Here is a 25,931-nt window from a genome sequence, read left to right as displayed (position 1 = left end):
CTCTAGTTTATTACTGATTGTTTATCTGATATTTAAAATCAGCATCCCTTATTTCAGAAGCAGAATATTTTAGGGGAAAGAAGATTAGTCTTTGGAGACATGAAGACCTGTTTCTTTGTGTGTTGTCTGTTTGCGTGTAATTCATGGTATGTTATGTTTCACCTCTCTGAGGCTTATCTTACTCAGATTTAAAATAGGGATTATACCTGTATTGAAAGAGTATTACAAAGCGATGTAAGATAGTTGTTCAGAGTTGGAAGTTTTCTTCAGATTTACTTGGGAATAAAACTGTCTTTAAAGAGAATGATTAACACCAACTTTAGGATTTACCTTTGCTGGGGAGAAGTAAGGTGATCAACCAATGTTGACATAGTTATTGGCATTGTTTTCATTAGGGATTGAGTTATAGTTTTACTGATATTTATTGTAGTGCCAAAAATAAGTAGATGAAGGATGAGTTAGTTAACTTAAAAATCAGGTCATTCATGACCAATTTATGACAATGGGTCAGAATGGAGAATGACAAAAACGATTAAAAATATTTTTAAATTCTGGCTCTACCACTCATTAGTAATGTGATCTTGGGCAGATTACTTTATCTCTCTGAGCCTCAACTTCCTCATTTGTAAGATGAAGTAATATCTACTCAGTAGGTTGTTGGGAGGATTAAATGAAATGGGCTGTGAAAAGTCCTTAGTACAGTGTTTGTCAAGTACTGAGGGCTCAATAGAAGTTACTGCCCAGTGATATACTGGAGCCAGCTTGCTGAAGCCAGTCTATTGTGTATCTGTTCCCAGTTGCCATGTAGTGACATTGCATCGATACTTTCAAAATAACCAGTGGGGCTATTAATACCTCAGAAATGTTACAGTCAAAAGGTGGTAATGGGGGTGGGTGGTCGTGTTTCAGAAGTGGTAGTTGTTAAATATTTAGCGACATATCATTGGTAACACCTATTATTATTTAAATCTTTAGAGTTAATAACCAGTACATAACATAGTTTTTTGGCTCAGGATTTAAATATGCTGCTTTTCACATTAAGAAATTTTACGTTTAATATTTTAGAGTGTCAAAGTTGAATACTGAGTGGTATTAAGTTGGCATCTGTTGAGATATATTTTTTTTTTTATCATTCATTTTCCTATTATTTTGCCAGCATTGAAATGTCTGGGATAACCTATGTATGGTATACAATTATTTTAAGGTGTTTCTTGCTGAAGTGTGCTGGCATTTTCTGTTAAGATCATTTTTTGTTTTGTTTTCGTAAGTCATCTGTAACTATGTAACTATGCTTCTACTTCTGAGATTATGCAGTAATTTTTTGGATCCCATTATCAAAGTGATTTTGAGATCAAAACTGTGTATTTTTTTAGCCCTTTGAATAAAGTGTAATCCTTTTCTAAATTTTAGAACGAAAGTAACACTTTATAAATAACCTGTAGTGAATTCATTCATGGTGCCTTTATTATTTAGCAATTTTACTTTAAAATAATTTCAAATTTTGCCTTCACTATTATTGATAACTGTTTTTCTGCTTGTTTCATTTACTGTTACATTTTTAAAATTACTTTCACCTGGATTTTTAGTTTGTTAATATGTGCTAAGTAAAGTTACCTCTAATGCTAACAAAATTGGTGATTATTTTTGCCTCATACTTAAGTAAATCCAATTAACATAAAATTCAAGCTAACTATTAGGTATAATCACTAAAAAATAAACCTTACTTGAATATTTTAGTTTATTTCCCTCATTGAATTTGTATCAAAGGCTCCTATGAAGCTATTCTTAAAAGTAAAATGTTCTTGTCCTTTTTGTCTCATGTTTAAATGATCAGATTTCACTCTTTCCATGTGGTTTTGCAATTTCTGAGCAATCTGACAAATAAAATGAAAAAAATATGTGCTTTAAATGGGAAGATTTTCCTTAGCAAATAACTCGCTGGTTTGACTTCTTAGCTAAAACAAAGTTATTTAACTTATATTCACCAACTCAGTAAATTGAGAAATAAATGTATAAGAGAGATCTAGTATCCTAAGTAATAAAATTTCTTAGGCAATTTATTTATTTATCTATAAATAAATGGAAATATTCCAGTCCATTCCTAATTTGGTAATTTCATTACCAAACCATGAGATAATGAGAAGACATTCTTTGTTAAGGTATTAGGTGCAGAGGATCCAAACCAGTGTGGTCAATGGTAGTTAATGATGACATCAAACATAGAGTAGTTTTTCTAGATTTTGCCTAATAATCTGAGTGCAGTCACCCCTAACCTGGGATAGAATTTATTTCTTCATAGGGCATGTAATCTGGTGGTCCACTTATGGTAATGCCACAAATTTGTACCTGTCTCTTAGCTTTAGAATTTGTTATTAATCTCAGTTACCAAAATCAGAGATTCTAGTGTTAGAGCCTGGGCTAAAAACCAGTAGAATTCTCCACCACTCTAAAACTTGCCTAGTTATCCAACTAATATTTTTGAATGTTTATTATTGAGAGAGAGTGAGCAAGCGAGTGAGAGAGCGTGCAAGTGCTAGTGGGTGCAAGTAGGAGAGGAGCATAGAGAGAGAGGGAGACACAGAATCCGAAGCAGGCTTTGGGCTTGAGCTGTCAGCACAGAGCCCGACGTGGGGCTCAAACTCATGAACGCTGAGATCATGACCTGAGCCGAAATTAGACGCTTAACTGACTGCGCCACCCAGGTGCCCCTCTAGTGAAGTCTTAAGAAGCAAAGCAAACAACAGTAACAACAAATCAGAAAGAATTTGGTTTTAAATATTATGATTAATAACTTATTTCACTGGCTGAAACTTTATGATGTGATTTAATACCAAATACTAGGTGGCATTTATCTTGGAGCAAAAATTTAATTTAACTGGATCTGGATCTTCAGTATTGAGTGCCTTTTTTCCCCCTTCATCACCAGCTATCAAAGATGATACAGAATGAACATAGCCCATTATCCATATTCTAGTAGTTTAAAACACGGTGAAGAGGCAGATATGTAAACAGATATGTAATACAAATAATCCCTGACAACATGTCATTTGAAATAGGTTTGGGTTAATAGATGTCTATTTTAGACCCAGGGAACAATGTGAGTGTCGAGAGTACCTCCAGGGAATGCTTAGAAGTTCACAAAGTGAACTGTATAGAGGGTGGAAATGTGAGCTCATGTGACTCCAAAGGAAAATGAGTTAGTGTCTGATGAGTTCTTTGCTGAGTATCAAGCTCACAATGTTAGATTTCAGAGATAACAGACTTTAAAGTAGGACACACAAGTTTCATTTTTTAGGAAGACAGTTTTATGTTAGCATGGATGATGGACTGATGATGGAGAGGTACAATTAAATTGTGTCAGAGTTTAAGTAAAACATGATAAAAGCCTAAATTAAATAAATGTCAATAATAAATGAGGGTATAAGAGACTCTTAAATACAGAGAACAAACTGAAAATTGATGGGGGGGGTGAGAGAGGGGAAAATGGGTGATGGGCATTGAGAAGGGCACTTGTTGGGACAAGCACTGGGTGTCGTATGTAAGCGATGAATCATGGGAATCGACTCCTGAAGCCAAGAGCACACTGTATACACTGCTAGCTAACTTGACAATAAGTTATATTTAAAAAACAATAATAAATGAGAGTAGAAGTTCCAATAAAAAGACATTTCTGAGGTAGATTGACAGAATTTCTAGAATAAGGCAGAAGGCAAATAGGGTTTAATAATAACAAGGTTTATAGATTTGGAAAATGGTGAGACCTTTAACTGAATTTGAGAATAAAGAATTAGAGCAATTCAAAGGGGAAGGCAGTGAACATGTGGTTAGTAATTTCTGTATGCTTGTTTTTCAACTTCTGAGTACTTTATATGCATTTATCTGGTTTAATCCTCTGAATAATCCTGTGAGGTAGTTGGAGTTATTTTTCTTTCAAAAGTAAGGGATCAGAGAATCAGAAGGGTTCGCATAGTTCTCTAAGACTGCCCAGCTAGCAAATGGTAGCTCCCAGGCTTCTCTGACTTCAAGCACCTGTTCTTACCTTTCCATTTCATGGTCTTCTTTGAACATAAGATATTTGAGAGGTCTTCAAGAACCTGGGAGTATCTGTCCAGTGAGCCCTGAGGAATAATGGGACAGCAGTTCAAGAGTAGAGATCAGTTTTCATATGAAGATACACATTTGGGAATCATGAGCACTTGGATGCTGAAGCCACAGGAGTGGATGAAACCACTCAGGTAGGAGTTGTAGTGTGGGCATAGTGAGAGTGTCAAGGTTAGCACCCTGATTTTGGTACAGCTGGCCATCTTACTCCAGGCTAACCAGAATCTATTAGCAGAGCCACTCAGCTTTTATGATTATAGATTAGGAGTTTACCCATTGTGGTGGCAGGCTTACTATTCCATCTTATACACACACACACACACACACACACACACACACCTTATTTTTATTTAACAGCTTTATTGAGATATAATTTACATACCATACAATTTACTCACTTAAACTATACAACTCAACTGAACTTTTGAATGGTAGCAACATACACCTACCATGAAATTTACCATTTTAATCTTATTAAGTTTTAGTAGAATTAAGAACATTCACATTGCTGTACAACCGTCATCACTATGCATCCCAGAGTATTTCATCTTCCCAAACTGACACTCTGTCTCCATTAAACAGTAACTCCCCTTTCTTCTCTCTCCCCAGCCCCTGGTCACCAGTACTTTCTGTCTCTATGAACTTGATTATTCTAGGTATCTCACTTATGTGGAATTGCAGTATTTTCCCTTTTGTACAATTTAGTTGTTTTTAGTATATTCGAAGTGTGGTGCAGCCATACCGCAATAAATCTTGTAACACCAAAAAGAAACTGTACTTATTAGCAGTCACTTCCCAATTGCCCACTCCCCTGCCCCAGCCATAGGTAACGACTAATGTGCTTTCTGTCTCTATGGATGTGCCTAAAGATTTCATATAATGGAATCCTATCATATGTGGCCTTTTGTGTATGGCCTCTTAATTGGCATAATTCTTTCAAGGTTAATCTATGTTGTAGCAACTGTCAGTACTTCATTTCCTTTTATATTCCATGATATGGGTATACCACAGTTTGTTTATATACTCATCAGTTGGCAGACATTGGCTTGTTATACTTTTTGGCTATTATACTGCTGTGAACATTCACAAGCAGGTTTTTACATGGGCCTGTGTTTCACTTGTCTTGGGTGTTTACCCTTGTATTTTGTAAAGGACCTACCTATACTGCGTCTAAAATAAGAATGTTGTGTTTTGAGACTTTAAGTCACAATTGGTTTTCCATTTGTTATCTAAGCATGCTACAGTCTTGCTATTTGATTCATGTTTTATATCTGTGTGTTCATTCAATAAGTGTTTGTGAAGAGATTTATAAGATTTTAGTCTTAATTGAATACATTAAGTTGTTAACTTCCTACACCTGTGTTTTTAGTTCAGCGTGATCTAGTGTTTCCCACTGGTAGCTTGATTAATGAATATGGCGATTTGTTTCCATTGCCAGGATGATTGTCATATTTTTATATGCCTAACACAGTTGTTAGTCAATTTTTCATGCTCAAGGCCTTTATATTTTTGTGAGGAAGCAAAGAAAAGAGTAAGATGAGTAATGTCTCTGAATCTATGATTATGAAACCTTATCCGTATGAGTCTACAGGTTCTTAGTGACTGAGCTTTAGTCAGTAAACCACAGGCATTTTTTCCTGTCATTCTCATGTGAATTTTCTTATTGAGATAGTCTTAGCTTGCCTCTTAGTTTCCAATGTATGGATTTGATGATTATTTATTCACTTGCCTTCACAAAACAGAAATCCTGTGTACTGTCCATTTTTTGAGTTACTGCCACCAAAATGTCAAAATACTTGGAGGCTTAAGAAGGATACCAATTCAATTATAACTTAGCACAGTATATAACCATAACCTTGGCCAAAATAAAGGGTATTTTGAATGCTATGTGTGTGGTTTGTTGTTCTGGAGAAAAGTGGTATCTGGTGGTTAGAACATATGAGTTGCTGTCAGCATTTGTGGGTTTATTCCCAGATCTAAGCTTTTTTTTAAAGAGGGGCAGAGCCTATGCCTGGTATATGTTTAGTACTTAGTACAGTATTTTATATACTATAGATATACTGTAAGTACTAGTGAAGATTTTATACTACTGGCAGAATAATATACAACAAATTACTGACAGTATATGTAAGATAATGGTAGCTGGTCATGAGTCTCTAGTGATTCCATCCTTCAAGCTTTCTTTGAGAAAGGCATGAAAACATTCCCAAGTAGTAGTGACAGTATTTTAAGCAAGTTATAATGAACATTTTTTTATTCAAAGCGTTTAGACATTATTCTCTATCCAAGGGACTACTGAAAAGTCTACCAAATGGAATTCATCCACTTCATAGCAGTACTTGCCAGAATCTTAGAGTAAGGAATGTTTTTAAGATTGTGTATGGTTCTAATGTATGGAGACTAGGCACTGATATCCTAGTATTAATGTTTTATTGACCCCCACTCACTCGACAGCATCCTAAACCAGGAGTTTTAAACAACAAATCTTCCTGTATTACTGGTCCTTGAGTTGGATGGAGGTGTTCTGCCCTTAAAATAAGATGCTAAAGGTCTCTTTCTAGTTTATTAAAAACAGATGGATGGCATTTAAAAATTGTTTTCAATTTAAAAAATTTTAAATATTTCTTGGGCCTTCTGGGTGGCTCATTCGGTTAAGCGTCCGACTTCAGCTCAGGTCACGATCTCGCAGTTTGTGGGTTCGAGCCCCGCATCGGGTTTTGTGCCGACAGCTCAGAGCCTGGAGTCTGTTTCAGATTCTGTGCCACCCTCTCTGCCCCTCCCCTGCTCATGCTCTGTCTCTCTCTGTCTCAAAAATAAATATAAAACTATAAAAAAATTTTTTTTTAATTCTAAATATTTCTTAATATTTTGGCACCTGGCTTAGTTTATAATAAGATATAAAGTGTTTAAATTATCTCAGATTTATTATAGATTTGCTTATTTTATATTGAATATTAACTTGTCAAATTGCTTTTTGTCCTGTGACTTAACTTTAAGGCATGGATTTTCTTTTCTTTTTTCTCCCCTTCTTCCAAGTTTTATTTAAATTCCAGTTAGTGCATACACTGTATGTTAGCTAACTTGATAATAAATTATATTTAGAAGAAAAAAATAAGTTTGTATAGCAGGAAAGTAAGGAGAAAAAAATAAATTCCAGTTAACGTATAGTATAATATTAGTTTCATATGTAGGATTTAGTGATTTATCATATACAACACCCAGTGCTCATCACAACTATAGGTCGTGGCTTTTCAAACACTGTTTTATGAGTACCTCTTGTCCACAGTGAACAGGGGTTGGTTGCTAGTAGAAATCATGGTTTCTAGTAGCTGGTTTATTAATCCTCTCTAGTCTTCATTCCAATTTACTGGGTTGATGCTTATGCTTCAGATATTGCTGTCTCTAAGTTGAGATTGTATTCCTTTGCATAATGTTTTCCTGTTCCTGTTCTCTGTTGAATTCTAAATATATCATTTTGGTCAGCCAAAGGGAATTTAATATTTTCCTCTGAATCCCATTTCTTCAGAAGCCTAATGTTCATTACATTTCTTTTAAACAGTGAGGAATATTCATTGAAACCCTATTAATAGGACCATTTTTGTTATTTTTAGTCAGTTTTCATTGTCAGCATTAGATTATCTCAAATATTAGATGCAGAGAGACTTTTTATCCAAGAGTAAATAGTATTAGAAAAATACCACTTAAAATAAAATAATTTAAAGTAGTTGCTTTCATTATTTCATACTAAATAATGTATTCATGTGAAGGGAGGGAGAGTAGTGGATGATTATAAATTTATCTTGGAAAAGTAAGAAATGGGAATTTATGGAAATAAACTTTTCATTTTAAACAAAATTTGGGTTATAATTGCCACTATGCACTAATTATTAAATAAACCAAGAACTAAAAGTGAATTTTTGTTTGGAATTTTTTTTCTGAACAAAATTGCACGATTGTAGTATGATGTCCTTCTTCAGATTTTACTTGTGCTGTGCACTTACTTCATTGCTATATGTGTATGTCTCTGTGTGGGATATATATATATATATGTGATTATATATAATCATTAGAAGAATTCATTAATTCTTTCAAGGCTCCTTCTTAAAATTGTATTGGAAAACTAGGTCCTCCTGTTATATTCTATTGCTGTATTGTTCTAATTTAACAACATAGTTTTAAAATAGAAGCGTAAGACATAAAGCACAAGATAGAATTCTGGGAAAAGAATAAATAGCTTATAATTCATAAATAAAATAGCATGAGTTTATGCATATATCTTAATATTGAGGTTTTGATAATCATGCTTCCTTCTAGATTGCTGTATTTTTAGCACATATATATCCTAAATGAGTAGTATTAATGTAAATTGTGTCGGTACTTGGGGTAAAATACAGAGTGCTGGGTAACTCTATTAAAGAATGAAATGCTCTCTATGTTCAGATATTAGAGGGTCTCTGAGCTATGTTATAAAATAAGCAACAAAATTATTGCATATTTTGGGGGTTCTTTGTAGTTTTCAGACCCTTTCACATGTAGTATTTGATAATAGGTACATTGTGGAGAAGGTAATAAGTTTATTTTATGTATGGGGAGAAAAACCTTATAAGTGGGGATGAATCTTTTTCCAGAAGGGAAACCTCTTTCTTCTCCTCCTCCTCCTTCTCCTTCTTCTTTTTATTTATTTCGGAGAGAAAGAGACACAGCATGAACAGGGGAGGGTCAGAGTGAGAGGGAGAGACAGAATCTGAAGCAGGCTCCAGGCTCTGAGCTAGCTGTCGGCACAGAGCCCGATGTGGGGCTCGCACTCAAGAACCGTGAGATCATGACCTGAGCCAAAGTTGGAGGCTTAACCGACTGCGCCACCCAGGTGCCCCAACCTCTTTCTTCTTTTAAGGCAGCTGTAGATTTGGAATGAGAGATGGGAGACCCTGAGAGTTAGATCTGAATCTTCTACCAATCTGTCTTTACCTTAATTTAATTAGAATAAGTTGAGCTTTGATCATGGGTAAGATTCAGGAACTTATACTCAATACTTTCCCTTCCTCTGCCAGAGATAGACCAAGGATTACAATGGGAAAAGTGAGCAAAGTGTGGCAAGCCACCTACCACATTATCAGTGCAGAATCATGCATGACTTTACTTACTCTTCATTTGGCTAGCTGTTTGCAGATGATAATACAGATGAATTTTTGCCCCCTCCCCAAACATACATACATATGCAGAGAAGTAGAAGCTATAGTTGGACTGCTTAGTCTGCAAAGTTCTTTCCAGATGAAGATTCTGTGTTCTCTTGCTATGGTGTTTACCTTGAGCTTTCTCCCCAGTTCAACTGGCCACTCACTCAAGGAACATTTTCTGGAGCACCAGGATAGAGAACTGACCTATTTCGACCACAGGTTTGTTTCTTGATTTGCTCACAGTGTTTCTGAGTGTTGCTTTGTATAGTTTTCTTAGTGATTGCTCTAGAGCTATTACAATATTCATATGTGACATTACATCTGACTAGTTTTAACATTTTACCACTTTGAGGTAATGAAGTATGGAAACTTTTTCTTCCATTTCGGTCCATTTCCTTTTCCCACTGCAAAATATCATTGTCTTGAGTATCAGATGGTATTGTAATTTTTGTTTCAATCAAAAATTATATGTAAAACTCAAGAGAAGGATAGACTTCCATATTTTTGCTTTTTCCATTATTTTTTCTTCCTTCATGATTCTCTAAAATTCCTCCTTTTGTCATCATCTTTCTTTTAAAAGAACTCCCCTTTGTTGTTCTTTAAGGGTAGATCTGTTAGTGAAAAATTGTTTCAATTTTACTTCATCCGGGAATGTTTTTATTTTCCCTTCATTTCTCAAGGGTAGTTTCACCAGGGACAGAATTTGCAGTTGACACTTTCTTTCTCTCAGCACTTGAAAAATTTTGTCTCATTTGCATCAGGCCTCTATAGTTTCACATGAGAAATCCACTGGAACGTGAATTAGTGTTACATCTGGGGAACCTTTTTTAAGATTTATCCTTTGCCTAGTTCTCAGAAGTTTAGTTGTGATATATCTTATCTTGAATTTCTTTGGGTTCATCCTATGTGGGTCCACTCAGCTTCTTGAAGGGTAGGCTTGGGTCTTTTGCTTACCCTGTTAGGAGGTCTTCAGCCACTAATTGTTCAAACGCTGTTTTATTCTTGTTTTGTTTCTCCTCTCCTGGGACCCCAGTCATATGAATGTTGGATCTTTTAGTATTGTCCTGCAGGTCTTTGTTCTTTGTAAATTTATTTTTTCAGTCTGTTGTATCTCTGTTGCTCATATTTAGTAAATTCTGTTTATCTGTCTTCAAGTTTGCTGAATCTGTCTTCTTTCATCTCCATTCTGTTGCGTTGTTCCAGTGAGCTTTTCATTAATTTTTTTTCAGTTCTATATGTATAGTTCTTTTTTTATAACTTCTTTTCCTTTGCTGTGATTTTCTATTTTCTTAATTTGTTCCAAGAGAATTTCCAATTGATTGTGAAGCCCTTTATGGTGGCTGCTTTAAATTCCTTCTCAGATAGTTTAAACATCTGAGTCATCTTGGTTGATTGTCACATTCAAGTTCTGATATTCTTTTTCTTAGTATTATATGGCAGATTTTTTTGTTGAGTTTTGAACTTTGAGCTATTGTGTTAGGAAACTGGGTCCTCTTTAAATGTTTTATTTTAGCAGGCAGTTACCCTATTTAGGTTAGCACATAGCTACAGGCTTTCTGTTAAAGGGTATGGTTCCATTGACAATTTAAGTTTTACATTCGTTGCAGTACTGTTTTGTCTGCTTCATTTATCTGGGCCTCCAAATGGTCCCTGCCGGTGCTGAGTGAGGGATTGAAATGAATTTCCCCCGAATAAGCCATCTGTGCCCCTAACAGGGGGAAAGGTGTCTTCAGCGCATGGAAACAGAGAGGTTTCCAGGCTGGGCCGCTGTGGCAAGATCGTTCTGCCTGTGGGAGATGGAGAACTGTTCCCAGGCTGGGCCCATGTTGTGGTGGGACCCTCCTTCCAGCGTGTTACAATGGAGAAGAGGAGTCTCCTGTCTGGAATGGAAGGAGGGTGTTACTCTTGGCTGTCCAGCAGGCCTCACTCTCCATATTCCCTTCCCAGTGCTGTTAGGCTTGCTTCATGTTGTCAAAAGGAATGAGTCTACCTAGGCCGCTTTCTGTTGCTAGGTTTCCAGTAAGGCCTGGGTCACCTTCTTCTCTTGAACTGGGGGTTGTAAGATGTCTTAACACTTTGTTCCTCCTGTCCTAGAGCCCATACATGTCAGCCTTATTTCCACTTTAAGAGTTCTGTGGCTGCCTTTTGAAGTTCCAAAGTTTATAGTTTTATTTAGCAGGGGCCAGTAGGAAGAATTGACTCTATACCATCTTGTCTGGCCCAAGACTTTTTCTTAATCCTCTGTTATTCATGTATTTTTTAGAGAGACTAGCTTGTCATCATCAATATCAATTTTCTGCAGTTGTTAAAATGATAAAACTCTTCTGTTATCCTTATTTATCATAACTTTTACATGGGATCTGAGCTCTTTTCCAACATAGATCTCAATAGCTTTCTGAAATTCTGTGTACAGTATTCAGCAATGATTAACAAATGTCCAGGAATCGGTAGCATTCAAGTGACGATTGATTTTTATAAGGGCACAGGTTTGTTTGATAAACTTTAATTCTGTGTAAAAATTTATAACTGTAAGGAATATATTGACTATTTGTATAAGTAAAAGCCTTCCTAGATACCTATGTCCTTATACTTTGTAAGTTGTTAAATTATTTTAGAAAAGAAAAAAACCTTAGAAGTCCTCTAATCAAAGGGCAGTTTAGTATAATAAAGTCAAGAGAAGATAAAGCACATGCCTAAAATTAAGATGACCTTGTAATTTATAATTTAAACTGAGAGGCTTGTGAAGATTGAAAGGGGCACCACTAGCAGTTACTTAGGGACAACAGATGTGATCTGGGACAAGTGATATTTCTACCTTGACCAAATTGCCAGTAAGTACAAAATCAACTTTAATGAGACTGCAAATTTTCGGACACCTGTAGGTAGCTCAGATGTAGCATATGACTGTGGGCTATAGATTCAAACTACTTTGGTACAAATCCTGACTTTACTAACAGCGTGACTGTGATCAATTTACTCAAATTCTCTGAGCCTCAGTCTCTTTATATGTGATATGGGAGTAATGACAGTACCAACCTCACAGGGCTACTGTGTGGTTTAAATGAGATTATGGATGTAAATCTCTTCATATAGTCAGTGGCCAGCACATAGTATAAGTATCATGTTTGTTGGTGCTATCATGACTGTTGTTTCTTGTAAAATCATAGGATCAGAAAAGATAATGGTTAAAAGTGAGGGCTCCTTGGGACGCCTGGATGTATCAGTCGAGTAATTGTCCAGCTGCGGCTCAGGTCATGAACTTGCAGGTTGTTAGTTAAGCCCCATGTCCGGCTCTGTGCTGACAGCTCAGAGCCTGGAATATACTTCAGATTCTCTAACTCCATCTCTCTCTCTACCTCTTCCCCGCTCATGCTCTTGTCTGTCTGTCTGTCTGTCTCTCTTAAAAATAAACATTAAAAAAAGTAAATTTTAAAAAAGGCGGGCTCGTAGCTTTAATGCAACATTGAGTCATTATGGGGTTCTATTTCTGTTTTGCTCCTGATTCATGAATTGGTCTCTTTGGGAAATTGCTTAACCTTGTTGTGTTAATTCTTGCCATCCAGACTTGGATGGGTCTTGCCATCTGCTCACTTCATGGATGATTGTAAAGAAAATTTTTGAAAATGCTTTGAGATCTGTGGGAAAAGATACTATAATAAGTTTACAGCTTTATTCATCTCTGCATTGACATTAACTTGCTCATTATATATGTATACGGTTTTTACTCAGCATAACTAGTAATCCAACGTTACTATATATGTGTAATGTGGGAGTGTTGATACTTCTGTTAGAACATTTCCTTTTGTATTTTCTTTTTTTTAATTTTGTAAATGTTTTATTTATTTTTGAGAGACAGATAGAGACAGCATGAGCAGGGAAGGGTCAGAGAGAGAGGGAGACACAGAATTAGAAGCAGCCTCCAGGCTCGGAGCTGTCAGCACAGACCCCGATGTGGGGCTTGAACCCATGGACTATGAGATCATGACCTGAGCCGAAGTTGGACGCTTAACCGATATAGCCACCNCGGAGCTGTCAGCACAGACCCCGATGTGGGGCTTGAACCCATGGACTATGAGATCATGACCTGAGCCGAAGTTGGATGCTTAACCGATATAGCCACCTAGGCGCCCCCCCCCTTTTTTTCCTTTTGTGTTTTCTAAAAATTTTTCAAATGTTTATTTTTGAGAGAGAGACTTCTCTCTCGAGTGCATAGCAGAGCAGAGGGAGAGAGAATGGAGGACAGAAGATCTGAAGTAGATAAGCTCCACGTGCTCACAGCACAGAGCCCGATGCAGGACTCAAACTCATGAACCAACCTTAGCTGGAGTCAGCCACTTAACTGACCTAGCCACCCAGGCACCTCCTTTTCATCATTTAAAAACTGTAGATCTTGGTTGTCACATTCTATTAGAAACACATGAAAAAATCAGTATGTAAAAGTTATAGATACTGACTGAACTCCTGATATATCTACTTAGTTTTAATTAAAATGTACTTTTGATTCTCTTTAATGAAACAAAAAGGATGAAAATGGTGATAAGGACTGGTTGAATAATTTTTTTGTTTTGTTTTGAGAGAAAGACTGAGTGTGATTTGGGAAGGGGAAGAGAGAGGGAAGCACAGAGTCTGAAGCAGGCTACAGGCTCTGAGCTTTCAGCACAGAGCCAGATGTGGGCTCGAACCCACAAAAGGTGAGATCATGACCTGAGCCAAAGTTGATCCGTTAACGGACTGAGCCACTCTAGGCTCCCCTGGTTGAATAATTTTCATGACAATAAAATATGGGCTAAAAAATATATTAAAAAAGCATTTAGCTTCTGCTACACAGAATTGTATTTTAATGAATTCAGTTCAATTAATTATTGATCAGGTGGCTGCTCTATGCATGAGAAAAGGTAGGATAGTTCTTTTCCTCAGATGTTTACAGTGTAGTAGGAAAAATAAAAATTTAACTTTTTTCATTCTCATTTATGGTTTAATCTTCTCAAAGTTGATTGGAAGTAGAGGCAGTATATAAAATAAAACTTATATAAGTGTTAGACTATTTTAAATTAGCTAGATTTAGCGAAATGGTTTTATTAGATTCAGAGTCAAATGGTCAGATCAGAAAACAGATATACAAAAAGAAGCTTCAAACTTGCCAAATTGATTTCTCCCTGGGGTCCGGAAACCATGCTAATTTATAATTTTTTTAATAAAGGGAAAAACATTTTATTATTGAAGAGAATAAAGTGTTTAAAAACTCATGTAATCTAAACATTATCTCAGGAGGTTTTTTCTTCAGGTAACTTCCCCGTAGTTGACTTGGAGATTATGATTTAGACTGAAGAATTCTTTTCTTTTTTTATGTTTATTTATTTATTTTGAGACACAGAGTACCAGCAGGGCAGGAGCAGAGAGAGAGAGAGGAGAGAGGGAACCCCAAGCAGGATCTGTGCTGTCAGCTATGACACATAGCTGAGTGACTCGTACAGATGGGGCAACTGATCAAACAAAAAAACACACACTCACATCAAAAAAGTTAGGAAAGGCTGAGACGCTGTCTTGCTATAAATCCCATCCCCAACACAGCACCTTACGATCAGGAGGGACCCCTCAAACCCCAGTCTCTCCCTGAGGAGTAAAGGGTTTCAATCACGTATCTACCTCTTCGACTTTTAAGACTTTTAAAGCTGCCACTCGAGAGACAGGCCCCTAAATCACCTTGCTGTGAAGCCAACAGAGCTTGTGTTCAGGAGTCCCATTGGGTTATAGCAAACAAAGTAGTTACTAATGTGTGTGTGAATACTCCCCCTGGCGATTGCCCTGGGGATCAGCACAAAGGGAGCAGGCAAAAACACCCCTCTCACAGCCTTGTCCTAGAAGGGATTTGACCATATACATTATAAGCTGCTGCCTGAGGACAGAGCTTCTAATTAGTATGCATCTAGTGCTGACCATGATCTTCCCGGGAGCCCAAAAGAGTCCCTTTGGGTATTGCCCCTGCATTCTCCTAGTGCCTCACTCTTACTCAAAATCCAGGTCTCCATCTTTTACCTGGAAGGAGCATGTCCACCCACCTAGTGCCTCCACTTTTATAGCCGCCACCTGAGGGATGCGCTATCAGATCACCCCAAAACCAAACAAATCATAAAGCTGAAAAATAACTGATGAATAAAGGCTCAACATCAGACTAGATCCAACAGAAGAAAGCATCCGCAAATTTGAGGAAGGATAGTAGAAAAAAGAATGAAAAAGAAGGAGATGCATTAAAGCACATAAGGGAATCCATTAAGTGGACCCTAAATGTGTTACAGTAGTTCTAGAAGGAGATGAGGGAGAGAAAGGGACAGAAGGCTTCTTCAAAGAAATAATGGCTGCAAATTTCCTTAATCGGGGGAAAGAAACCGATAACCAGATCCAGGGAGCCTAGAGAGTTCCAAAAAAGTAAATCTGAAGAGACCCACACCAAAACACATTATAATTAAATTGTCAAAAGTTAGAGAGGAAAAATTTTAAAGCAGCAAGAGAAAAGCAACTTGTTACATACAATGGAACCATCATAAGATTTTCAGCAGAAACCTTGCCAGCCAGCAGGATGTGGGATGATACATTCTAAGTGCTAAAAGAAAAACACTGTCAAGGTCCCTCTACCCAGCCAAATTGTTCTTCAGAACTATAGGAGAAATAAAGGGTTTCCATACCAGGGTGGGGTTGGGGGTTGGGGGAGGTGGGATAACTGAAGACATTTATCACCACCAGACTGACTTCAGGCTGAAATGAAAAAGACGCTAGTAACGTGGAAATATATGATAGTATAAAACTCACTCTTAGAGGTAAATATATAGTTGAATTCAGAATATAGTGATGACAATGGGTAAAGTCACTTATGAATCTAAAACATAACTACTAGAACTTCTAGTTTAAAAGTTAAGAGAGAAAAGTTGAAAAAGCACTAAGCCTGCAATTCTTTGTTAATGGAAACACAGTATAAAAAGATGTAAATTATGACATCAAAAATATGAAATCGAAACATAGAGAACATTAGTACTCATTCCAGGTTAAATTCTCATTTGTTTGTTTGTTTGTTTGTTTTTAAAATTAAGGCTAGATCTTCTATTTTTACCATGCTAGCTTTAACACCTTTCACACTGGAATTTTTACAGTCAACTCTGTTTGAACTTGCAGATGATATTTTCCCCTCTATATTTTTATATACCGACAGTAACAGCGAGTGGGCCTGGGATTTTGTTTGTGAAACGAACATGAGTCCTTGTAAATACCGCAATTGCCTGTGGAGACACACACTAGTCTCCACAGCAGCACGTGAGCCCACAGTGGGCAGAGGGTGGTGATTGACTCTGAAGGGTCTAGAATGACCCATCACCATGGAGCTAGTATGAGGTGCACCTTGCTTGCCCATCCAGTACTCACACAGTGAGCATTCAGAGACAGAAGGGAGAAGTGTCGTTGAGAGCTCGCAATAATGGGAAATCTTAACTGTTGTTGTACAGGTGTGTTCATATTAATTTCCTTTTCTTTTTCTTTCCATAGTTTATTGTTAAGTTGGGTTCCATGTAACACCCAGTGCTCATCCCAACAAGTGCCCTCCTCCATGCCCGTCACCCCCCTTCCCCTCTCCCCCATCCCCACCAGCTCTGTTTATTCTCAGCATTCAAGAGTCTCTCATGGTTTGCCTCCCTAAATAAAATAAATAAGAAAATAAATAAATAATAATATTTATTATACATATGATTTTTAAAATACGTATAATGGAAAAATTTTCAACTCTAAATAAGAAGGAAATCTTGCCATTTGCAGTATGGATAAACCTGGAGGAAATTATGTTAAGTGAAAAAATTCAGACAGAGAAAGGCGAATGTTACATGATATCACTTATATGTGGAATATAATTAAAAAAAAACCCACACAGTGAAGTCCTAGAAACACAGAATAGAATTATGGTTTGTAGGGTTTAGGGTTGATTAGAAATAGGGAGAGATTGATAAAAGCATATAAACTTCAGTTATAATATGAATAAGGGCTGAGGAGCTACTGTGTGTACCCTGGTAACTATAGTTGATAATGCTGTATAATTGAAATTTTCTAAGAGAATAGAATTCAAGTGTTCTCATTGAAAAAGGTAAATATGGGATGTGATAGCTGTGTTAATTAACTTGATAGAATCCTTTTACCAGGACACATTTATCAAATGATCATGTTGTACAGTTTAAATATAATAGAAGTTTATTTGTCAACTATAATTCATTGAAGTGGAAAAACATTCCACAATGAGATACCACTTCATACATATTAGAATGGCTGGAAGAAAAAGTCAGATATGATTAATATTGATAAGGATATAGAGAAATTGGAGCCCTTATAAATTGCTGGTAAAGATGTAAAATGGTACAGGTGCTTTGGAAAATGACCTGGCAGGTCCTCAAACAATTAAACATAGAATTACTGTATAACTCCACAGTTATACTTCTAGATAACTACCCAAGATAAATGAAAACATAGGTGAACATAAAAACTTGTACACAAATGTTTATAGCAGCATTACTGATATTGAAAGGTTGGAAACCGCTCAAGTGTGTAATAACTGAGCATTGGTAACTCAAAGTGGTAGATCCATACAATGGTGTACTAACGGATGCTACAACATGAATGAGGCTTTTAAAAAAAATTTNCAATGTGGGGCTCGAACCCACGAACCGTGAGATCATGACCTGAGCTGAAGTCGTACACTTAACCGACTGAGCCACCCAGGTGCCCCATGAATGGGTTTTTAAAATGTCACACAGTGGTGCCAGGGTGGCTCAGTTGGTTTAGCGTCTTGACTTCGGCTCAGGTCATGATCGTGGTTTGTGAGTTTGAGCCCCTCATCAGGCTCTGTGCGGACAGCTCACAGCCTGGAGCCTGCTTTAGAATCTGTGTCCCCCCTTTCATCTCTGCCCCTCTCCACTTGCACTATGTCCCTCTCCCTTTCAAAAATAAATAAACATTAAAAAAAATTAAAGAAATAACAGAAAAATACAATGTAACAGAAGAAACCCTCGGATGATACGATTCTGTTCATATCAGATATTCAGAATACGGAAATACATGGAGACAGAAAGGAGATTAGTTGTCCCTTAGGGCTGAGGGGGATGAGATTTGAGAGTGATAGTTAAAGAATGACAAAACTCCTTTCTGAGGTGATGAAAATGTTCTAAAATCAAGAAAGACCATAACTGCACAGATCCAAGAATATACTGCAAACCACTGGATTGTACACTTTAAATGGGTGAATTTTATTCTGTGTGAATTGTATTTCAGCAAAGCTGTTTTAAGAGAAATGTCTGTCTACCCAGGTAACTTGTACATGTTTTGATATCACAGATAGTGTTTGTTTATAACCATTATGTTGCCTTTTAGACTTTAGAGTATAAAGTATATTCATGAACAGCCTTAGTGGTTTGAGTTACTGAAGAAAAAATCTTCTATTTTAGACTTCGTGTTCTTACAAAATGCCTAAATTGTGAGGTTTGTTTTGCCTTCGTAATAGACATCAATTTTGTTATTTTAAAAATAAATTTGATAGTAGTTGTTTTAGCACATTTGGAGATCCAAGAACATTTGGTGTCTTTTGTCTTGTCTGAACATGTTCCTAGCTTTATCTTCCCCTACAATCTTCTGTTACATTTTTAGAGTTCTCATTAAGACTTCTGCTCAGTATTGTGTTAAATAGTGACATGAAAAACATCATTTGTCAGGTAGAAATTTAAACCTGAAGATGAAAGATGACATGGTAGTAAACCAAAGAAAGATGTGTAAAGGACAGTTGAGGCACCTCGGTAGCTCAGTCAGTTAAGCAGCTGACTCTTGAATTCGGTTCAGGTCATGATCTTGTGGTTCCTGAGTTTGAGTCCTTTCATTCTGGATTCCGGAGTTTGAGCCCTTTGATTTTGGAATCACCTTGAGATTCTCTCTCTCCCTCTGTCCCCACCCCTTCCCTAATAAATAAACTTAATAAAAAACAAAGACAGGTGTTCTTTAGAAAATGGGTATGATAGTAAAGTTTGCTTGTTTTTCCTCCCCAGTTTTAGGGAAAGGAGAAATGTAATGACAGATGTTATGATCTTAGAATCCTTTTCCTTAATCTTATTTTTGATTAAGGTTGATTGAATTTTACATCACAATATATTCATTTAAAGTTTTCATTATGATTAACATGACTTTTGCTATTGGCTTTTAAAATCAATTAGATGAGTGATTCACACAGTGCTTTTGTTTGAGTTTTCAAAAGAAAAAACAAATTATTGTATTTCAGTAATTCAAGAGTCTTTGTATATCTTTAAAAAAATTTTTTTTTGTGTATTTTATTTTGAGAGCCAGAGAGTGAGCCGGGGAGGGGCAGAGAGAGAGAGGGAGGCACAGAATCTGAAGCAGACTCCAGGCTCTGAGCTGTGAGCACAGAGCCCGACACGGGGCTCAAACCTACAAACCATGAGATCATGACCTGAGCCGAAGTCGGACACTTAACTGACTAAGCCACCCAGGTGCCCTGCGTCTTTGTATATCTTAAATGAGTAACTTTAGTGAAATATCTAAAGTATCTTATAAAAGACTTGGCTGTATTAACCACTACGCTGAGTTCCACAACGTTCCACAATGTTCCACATTTCTTCTGTGAAACCTTTTGAATGTTGCTGAGAGCGTGTTGGACATTTGGGGCCGGAGGGCTGCCTTCCAACAAGCCCACTCCCTTCTGTACCCTTCACTGAGGTTGGAAGGTTACCAAGAATGAGTGATGTTTGCTTCCAAACCTGCCAGTTTGTTCGTGTTGTTGTAACTGCATTCTTTTTAATGATTTATAAATTGATGAAATATGGGCACAAAAAGTTGATTCCACTAAGTTAAATTGTAATATTTTGGGAGGGCTCAGTTAAGGGCAGTTGCTTATGAGTAATTTCTCTTAATCTGGTGAATCCACTATAAAATAAGGGAAAAAATCTAGGAGAACTCTGTGCTGCAGTTATTTCAGCAGTGTCTTTAATTTTTTTCAATAAATAAAGAAATAATAAATATTTCAATAAATAAAAATACTATACTGGAAATAATTTATCTACCTCCAGTAACAGTGAGTGGGCCTGGGATTTTGTTTGTGAAACGAACATTGGTCCTTGTAAATACCGCAGTTGCCCGTGGAGACACATACTAGTCTCCACAACAGCACATGGGCCCACAGTGGGCAGAGGGTAGTGATTGACTCTGAAGGGTCTAGAATGACCCATCACCATGGAGCTATTATGAGGCGCACCTTGCTTGCCCGTCCAGTACTCACACTGTGAGCATTCAGAGACAGAAGGGAGAAGTGTCGTTGAGAGCTCGCAATAGTGGGAAATCTTAACTGTTGTTGTACAGGTGTGTTCATATTAATTTCCTTTTCTTTTTCCTTTCACTGTTTATTGTTAAGTTGGTTTCCATGTAACACCCAGTGCTCATCCCAACAAGTGCCTTCCTCCATGCCCGTCACCCCCGTTCCCCTCTTCCCCACCCCCATCAACCCTCAGTTTGTTCTCAGCATTCAAGAGTCTCTCATGGTTTGTCTCCCTCCCTCTCCCCAACTATCCTTCCCCCTTCTCCCCCATGGTTAAATTTTCATCCGTTTAAAATAGACTGTTATAACTATAAAATATTTAATGTAAGCCTCATGGTAATCACAAAGCAAAAACTTCTTAATAGATACACAAACGATAAAGAGAAAGGAATCAAAGCATACCACTACAGACAATGATCAAATCGGGGCAATGGAGTGCCTCAGTCAGTTAAGCGTCTGACTTTGGCTCAGGTCATGATCTTGCAGTTTGTAGATTTGAGTCCCGCTTCAGGCTCTGAGCTCTCATAAAGCCTGGAGGCTGCTTGGGATTCTCTGTTTTCCTCACTCTTTGTGCCCCCTCCCCCAATAAATAAACATTTTAAAAAATTGCAAAAAATGTTAAAAAAAAAAAAAGAAAATGATCAAATCAGAATGGAATAATTCAAGAGAGGTACACAAGAATTTCATAATAGCAAACAATTAAAATTACAATCCTAATTTGTATTAAATACTAATTTGTTAGTCCTTACCTAACAATAGTTGTTTTAAATATAAATGGAGTAAATTCTCACATCCAAAGATTATAGAGTAGTTGAATAGATAAAACAAGACCTAACTATATATATCCTTCCTACAAGAGTCTTACATCAGCTTTAAGGGCACACATATACTCAAAGTGAAAGGATGGAAAAAAAATATTCTATGCAAATGCAAACCAAAAACCAGCAGGGGTAACTATACTTACATTAGATGATAGACTGTGGACCAAAAATGGTAACAGGAAACAAAAAATATCATTATATAATGACAAAAGTGTCAGTTTATCAAGAGAATCTTTATAACTGATTTATAAAGATTTATGCCCCAACATTAGAATTACTAGTCCACATGACAGTAGCCAGTCTTCGAGATGTACTTTTCAAAGGGACCCATTGAGTAACCCCAGATGGTGTTTAATGCTTCTGAAATTATTCAATTTTTATAATAAATCCAGCATCCAGTACCCTTAGTATCCTTATAGGACTGGGGCAGCAAAGCAATTTTTGTTTCAGTTTTGCTGTTAAGATTCTTATTTTTAATTCTATGTTATCCTTTTCTCTAGTGAATTTTCTAATATAATTGGAAGCCAGAAGTTAGAAGTATGTTATTAGAGTCAGGAGGAAGAGGGGGAGTGAAGGAAAAGAGCAGGGAGAAAGAGAGAGAAAGGTTGATTGGTGTGTAGTGTTGTTAAGGTGAGCTTGTCTTGTGTAGGTTTTACAAGTGTACTGTTAAATCTTTTAACCATGGAAACGAGGATATGTTCAACTGAGTAAATTAAATCTATAGATTATTTTAAAATCTTATTTTATCTTATTATTTAAAATATCTTTTCAAACCTTAATCCAGAAGTGCTAAAGAAACAAAAACAAACAAACAAAAAAAAACCAAAACCCAAATCACTTATTTCACTTATTCTAACTTCTTTCTTGTTTCCTTCCTTAGTATACAGTCTTACAGTATGATAAAAAGAGAAGTGGGTACTAGATAATAAATGTGAAACTATAAAATTTCTAACAGGGCTAACCAATCTCATCATTAAGACAGAACATTTTTAAACACAGCAGTATTGCTCCCTCCTTCACTCTACCTGACGCACTGGGGAAGAATAGTTTGGGGTCCCAAAATGCTGTGTGAAACATTGTCCTGTTTCTCAGTAACATGAAGAAACTAGAAACAAGGTCCAGGATTGGAGAAAGGGAGAACATCAGACAGTGACTTTAAGAGAGTTCCTCAGGGTGACACAGGGAAGGGAATTTAGGTTTTCTTAAATTCAGTGCTGATACAGATTTATATTTTGTCAAGAAGCCTGCATTCTGCTATAAATATAGGATCCTGTATTCTAATTTTTATGGAGTCTATCAATGTCTTCTTGCTTAGTATAGATCACAAAATTGCTGTTCAGATTAAATTATAGTGGGCAGTTTAGGTCACCCACGACTAACTTACGTAAGAAGGTTAGTCATTTGAATGAAAACTTGTCTAGGCCACAAAACCACCACATTTCCACATAAAGTAGGTGCATCCCTCTGTGTTGAAGTGGAGTTGGTACTTGACTCTAAAAATAGGTCTACATTGTGGTAAAAATCTAACCCATTTGTTTGTCCAAATCATGTGAAGCAAATCAGCTTTGACATGGCTTTTAAGTACAGGCAAGAATCTTCCATATGTGTCAAAAAGGATTAAGAGTCAGCTCCTTTCAAGCTTTTTGTGATAAACTCAGGAAATTTTGGAGAATCACGAAAACTTTAAAATAATTTTCAGTGCTCTTTTAGAATACAAAGGGAGGAGCTGAGGGCGGGGAAGAGTTTGTGGAATAGAGAAGCTAGACATGCAGCAAATACTGCTGTGCATAGTGCAGAGGAGATAGATGCTGTAAAGGAAAAGCGGTGAACTAAGAATTAGTAACATCTCCAGCTAGCCCTAGTAAGTAACATGGGCTTGCTGACTTTGAGTTATTTAGAGTATAGCTGATAAGCTTGCCTACACATGCAGAGCAACACATTTAAATAGATTTTTAGAAAGCAAAGGAAGTTAAGCCAGAAGGAGCACTGAAGATAATATTGGCCATACAAGACAACACGAAGAGAGCCATGCATCTAAGTGCCCTAGTTACTGCTTTGTTTATTTTGGACAAAACTCCAGCTATCCCATTGTAATTTTGGGGGATTCTGGTATAAAATACCTAGGACATTACTTTTATCTCCTTGAAGCCAGTACCAGGAGTACCTGTCAGACAGTGATTAAAAAAACTAAAAGTCTGGAGTGCCTGGCTGGCTCAGTTGGTTGAGTGTCTGACCCTTGATTTTGGCTCTGGTCATGTTCCCGGGGTCGTGGGATCGAGCCCCATGGTGACTCTGTGCTGTGTGTGGAGCCTGCTTAAGATTCTCTCTGCTCTTTGTCTCTCTCTGCCCCCTCCTGTCCCTCTCCCTGGCTTGAGCTCTGTCCTTAAAAAAGAATTCTTGGGGCTCCTGTGGTTCAGTTGCGTAAGCATCCGACTCTGGCTCAGGTCATGACCTCGTGGTTTGTGGGTTCGAGCCCCATATTATGCTCTGCTGTCAGTATGGAGCCTTCTTCAGATCCTCTCTCTCCCTCTCTCTGCCCCTCCCCTGCTCTCTCACTCTCTCTCTTTGAAAAATAAACATTAAAAAAACCATAAAAATGTCTGTAGAAAATTATAGTAATGAAAACATTCATGTAATAGGTAAAATGTGTTTATTTTTGACTTAAAACTCTCCTGCCCTCATGTGTGTTTGTTTTCTGATTTCTCCAGTTTGAGATGCTCCTCTAGCAAAATAACTAACTAGTAATAAATAATGCATTTAAAATGATCTCTTCAGTATAATCCTGACAGGAATTAGTCCTTCGTTGGCTAAAGAACTTTTAATATTCAACTGTCATAAAAGCCTTATTTAATGGATCTAATGTGTACTTTTGATTAAGACATATTCTATGTTTTATAGCAGCCCAAATGAGCAAACAGTTCGTATCAAAAAATTTTAAAGTAACCATAACCACTTGGTATTTAATAGGGAAATAAGACATTTGAGAAGAGTTAAACATTTAGCTCAGATAGGTACCTCCACCTCTAAAGACACATGGCAGTAACATTTTAGATCTTTCCTTGCAGAAATCGCTCTTTGTTTTTAAGATCTTACTGGCCTCTAGTGGTAATATGATGCTATAGTTTAAATCTTTTTGTAATTCTCATGCTTGACTAGAAATAAAGCCATTTAGAAGATACCAGTGGCTAATAACTACTCTCTCTGTAATGGGGTCAGCATTGTAGATGCAACACCATTTCTTCCTAAAGATTAGAGGTTCTATCATCTGTTCTTGTCTCTGAGCCATCCCCCACCTCTTTATTTTGAATGATGTTAGCTCTGAAGCAACTTCCCATTGTTTTGGTACATGTACAGTGGTGATAACTGTGTCAAGTTCATGCTAACAAATCTTCCTAGTGTTTCAGCCTTCTTTCCTGCAGACTAAAGGGCCAATTTCCCCCTCCTTATAGAATGGTTTTTATTAAGAGGAAGTTAAGTTTTCAATTTACCATTTACGTTCATGTTTGAAACTCTATTTAATTTGATTTTGAAGAACCTTACACTTGAAATACTAGTCTACCTAAGTAAGCACGATAATGCTTTCTCACTTTGGTTTTTTCATACTTGTCACTCAGATGTAAAGGGGCCACAGACCCATCGTCTGTCTTGTGGCCAGTCACCGTACACAGAAGCGACCACGTGGGAGCGGAAATACTGCATCCTCACAGACAGCCAGCTGGTGCTGCTCAACAGGGAGAAGGAGGTGAGATGGATGTTACTGAGAGAAGCCACTTTTCCTTCTGAGCAAATTCTTGAAATCTAGTTTTGATTTGTATGTTGATATGTGCTATTTATGGAAACAGACTGCATGAAGATGAAGTATGGGCATAACTTCTTTTATTGAGCTTTGCTCTAATGAACTTAGCAGTACCACATTTTAAAAATTGAGTGTTTGTCGCTATCCTGGCTTGAGCAAGTCTATCGGTGCTGTATCTCCAACAACATTTGCTCACTTTGTGTTTCTGTGTCACGTTTTGGTAATTATCATTCGACATTTTCATTATTATTTGTTACGGTGATCTGTGATCAGTGATCTTTGAAGTTACCATTGTGATTGTTTCGAGGCACCATGAACTACACTCACATAAGATGGAGAACTTAATTGATAAATGTATGTATTCTGACTGCTGCACTAACTAGACTGGCTTTTCCCATCCCTCTCCCTCTTCTCTGGACTCTGTTCCCTGAGACAGGACAGTATTGAAATAGGCCAGTTAATAAGCTAACAGTGACCTCTAAGTGTTCAAGTGAGAGGAAGACTTGCATATGTCACACTTTAAATGAAAACTTAGTAATGAATAAGCCTAGTGAGGAAGGTATGTTGAATGCCAAGTGAGGCTGAATGCTAAGCCTCATGCCCTAAACAGTTAGCCAAGTTATGAATGCAAAGGAAAAGTTGTTGGAGGAAATTAAGGGTGCTCCTCCAGTGAACACACACATGATAAGAAA

At 37.1% G+C, this 25,931-nt stretch overlaps 1 protein-coding gene across 6 annotated transcripts in view; it reads left to right on the top strand.

Annotated features, from left to right (window-relative positions):
* The window catches only part of RASAL2 (RAS protein activator like 2), a 324,900-nt gene that overhangs the window by 121,842 nt on the left and 177,127 nt on the right, over window positions 1-25,931 (top strand). For all 6 annotated transcript variants that reach the window (XM_077763310.1, XM_077763315.1, XM_077763313.1 and 3 more), the window contains exon 2: window positions 25,058-25,185. In XM_077763310.1, coding sequence (XP_077619436.1) covers window positions 25,058-25,185 — 128 coding nt within the window. The remainder of the gene's footprint in view (window positions 1-25,057; window positions 25,186-25,931) is intronic.

The sequence above is a fragment of the Crocuta crocuta genome, unplaced genomic scaffold (assembly GCF_008692635.1).
Source record: "Crocuta crocuta isolate KB4526 unplaced genomic scaffold, BGI_CrCroc_1.0 scaffold3, whole genome shotgun sequence".
NCBI lineage: Eukaryota > Metazoa > Chordata > Mammalia > Carnivora > Hyaenidae > Crocuta > Crocuta crocuta.
This window is presented reverse-complemented; position numbering and strand designations above follow the sequence as displayed.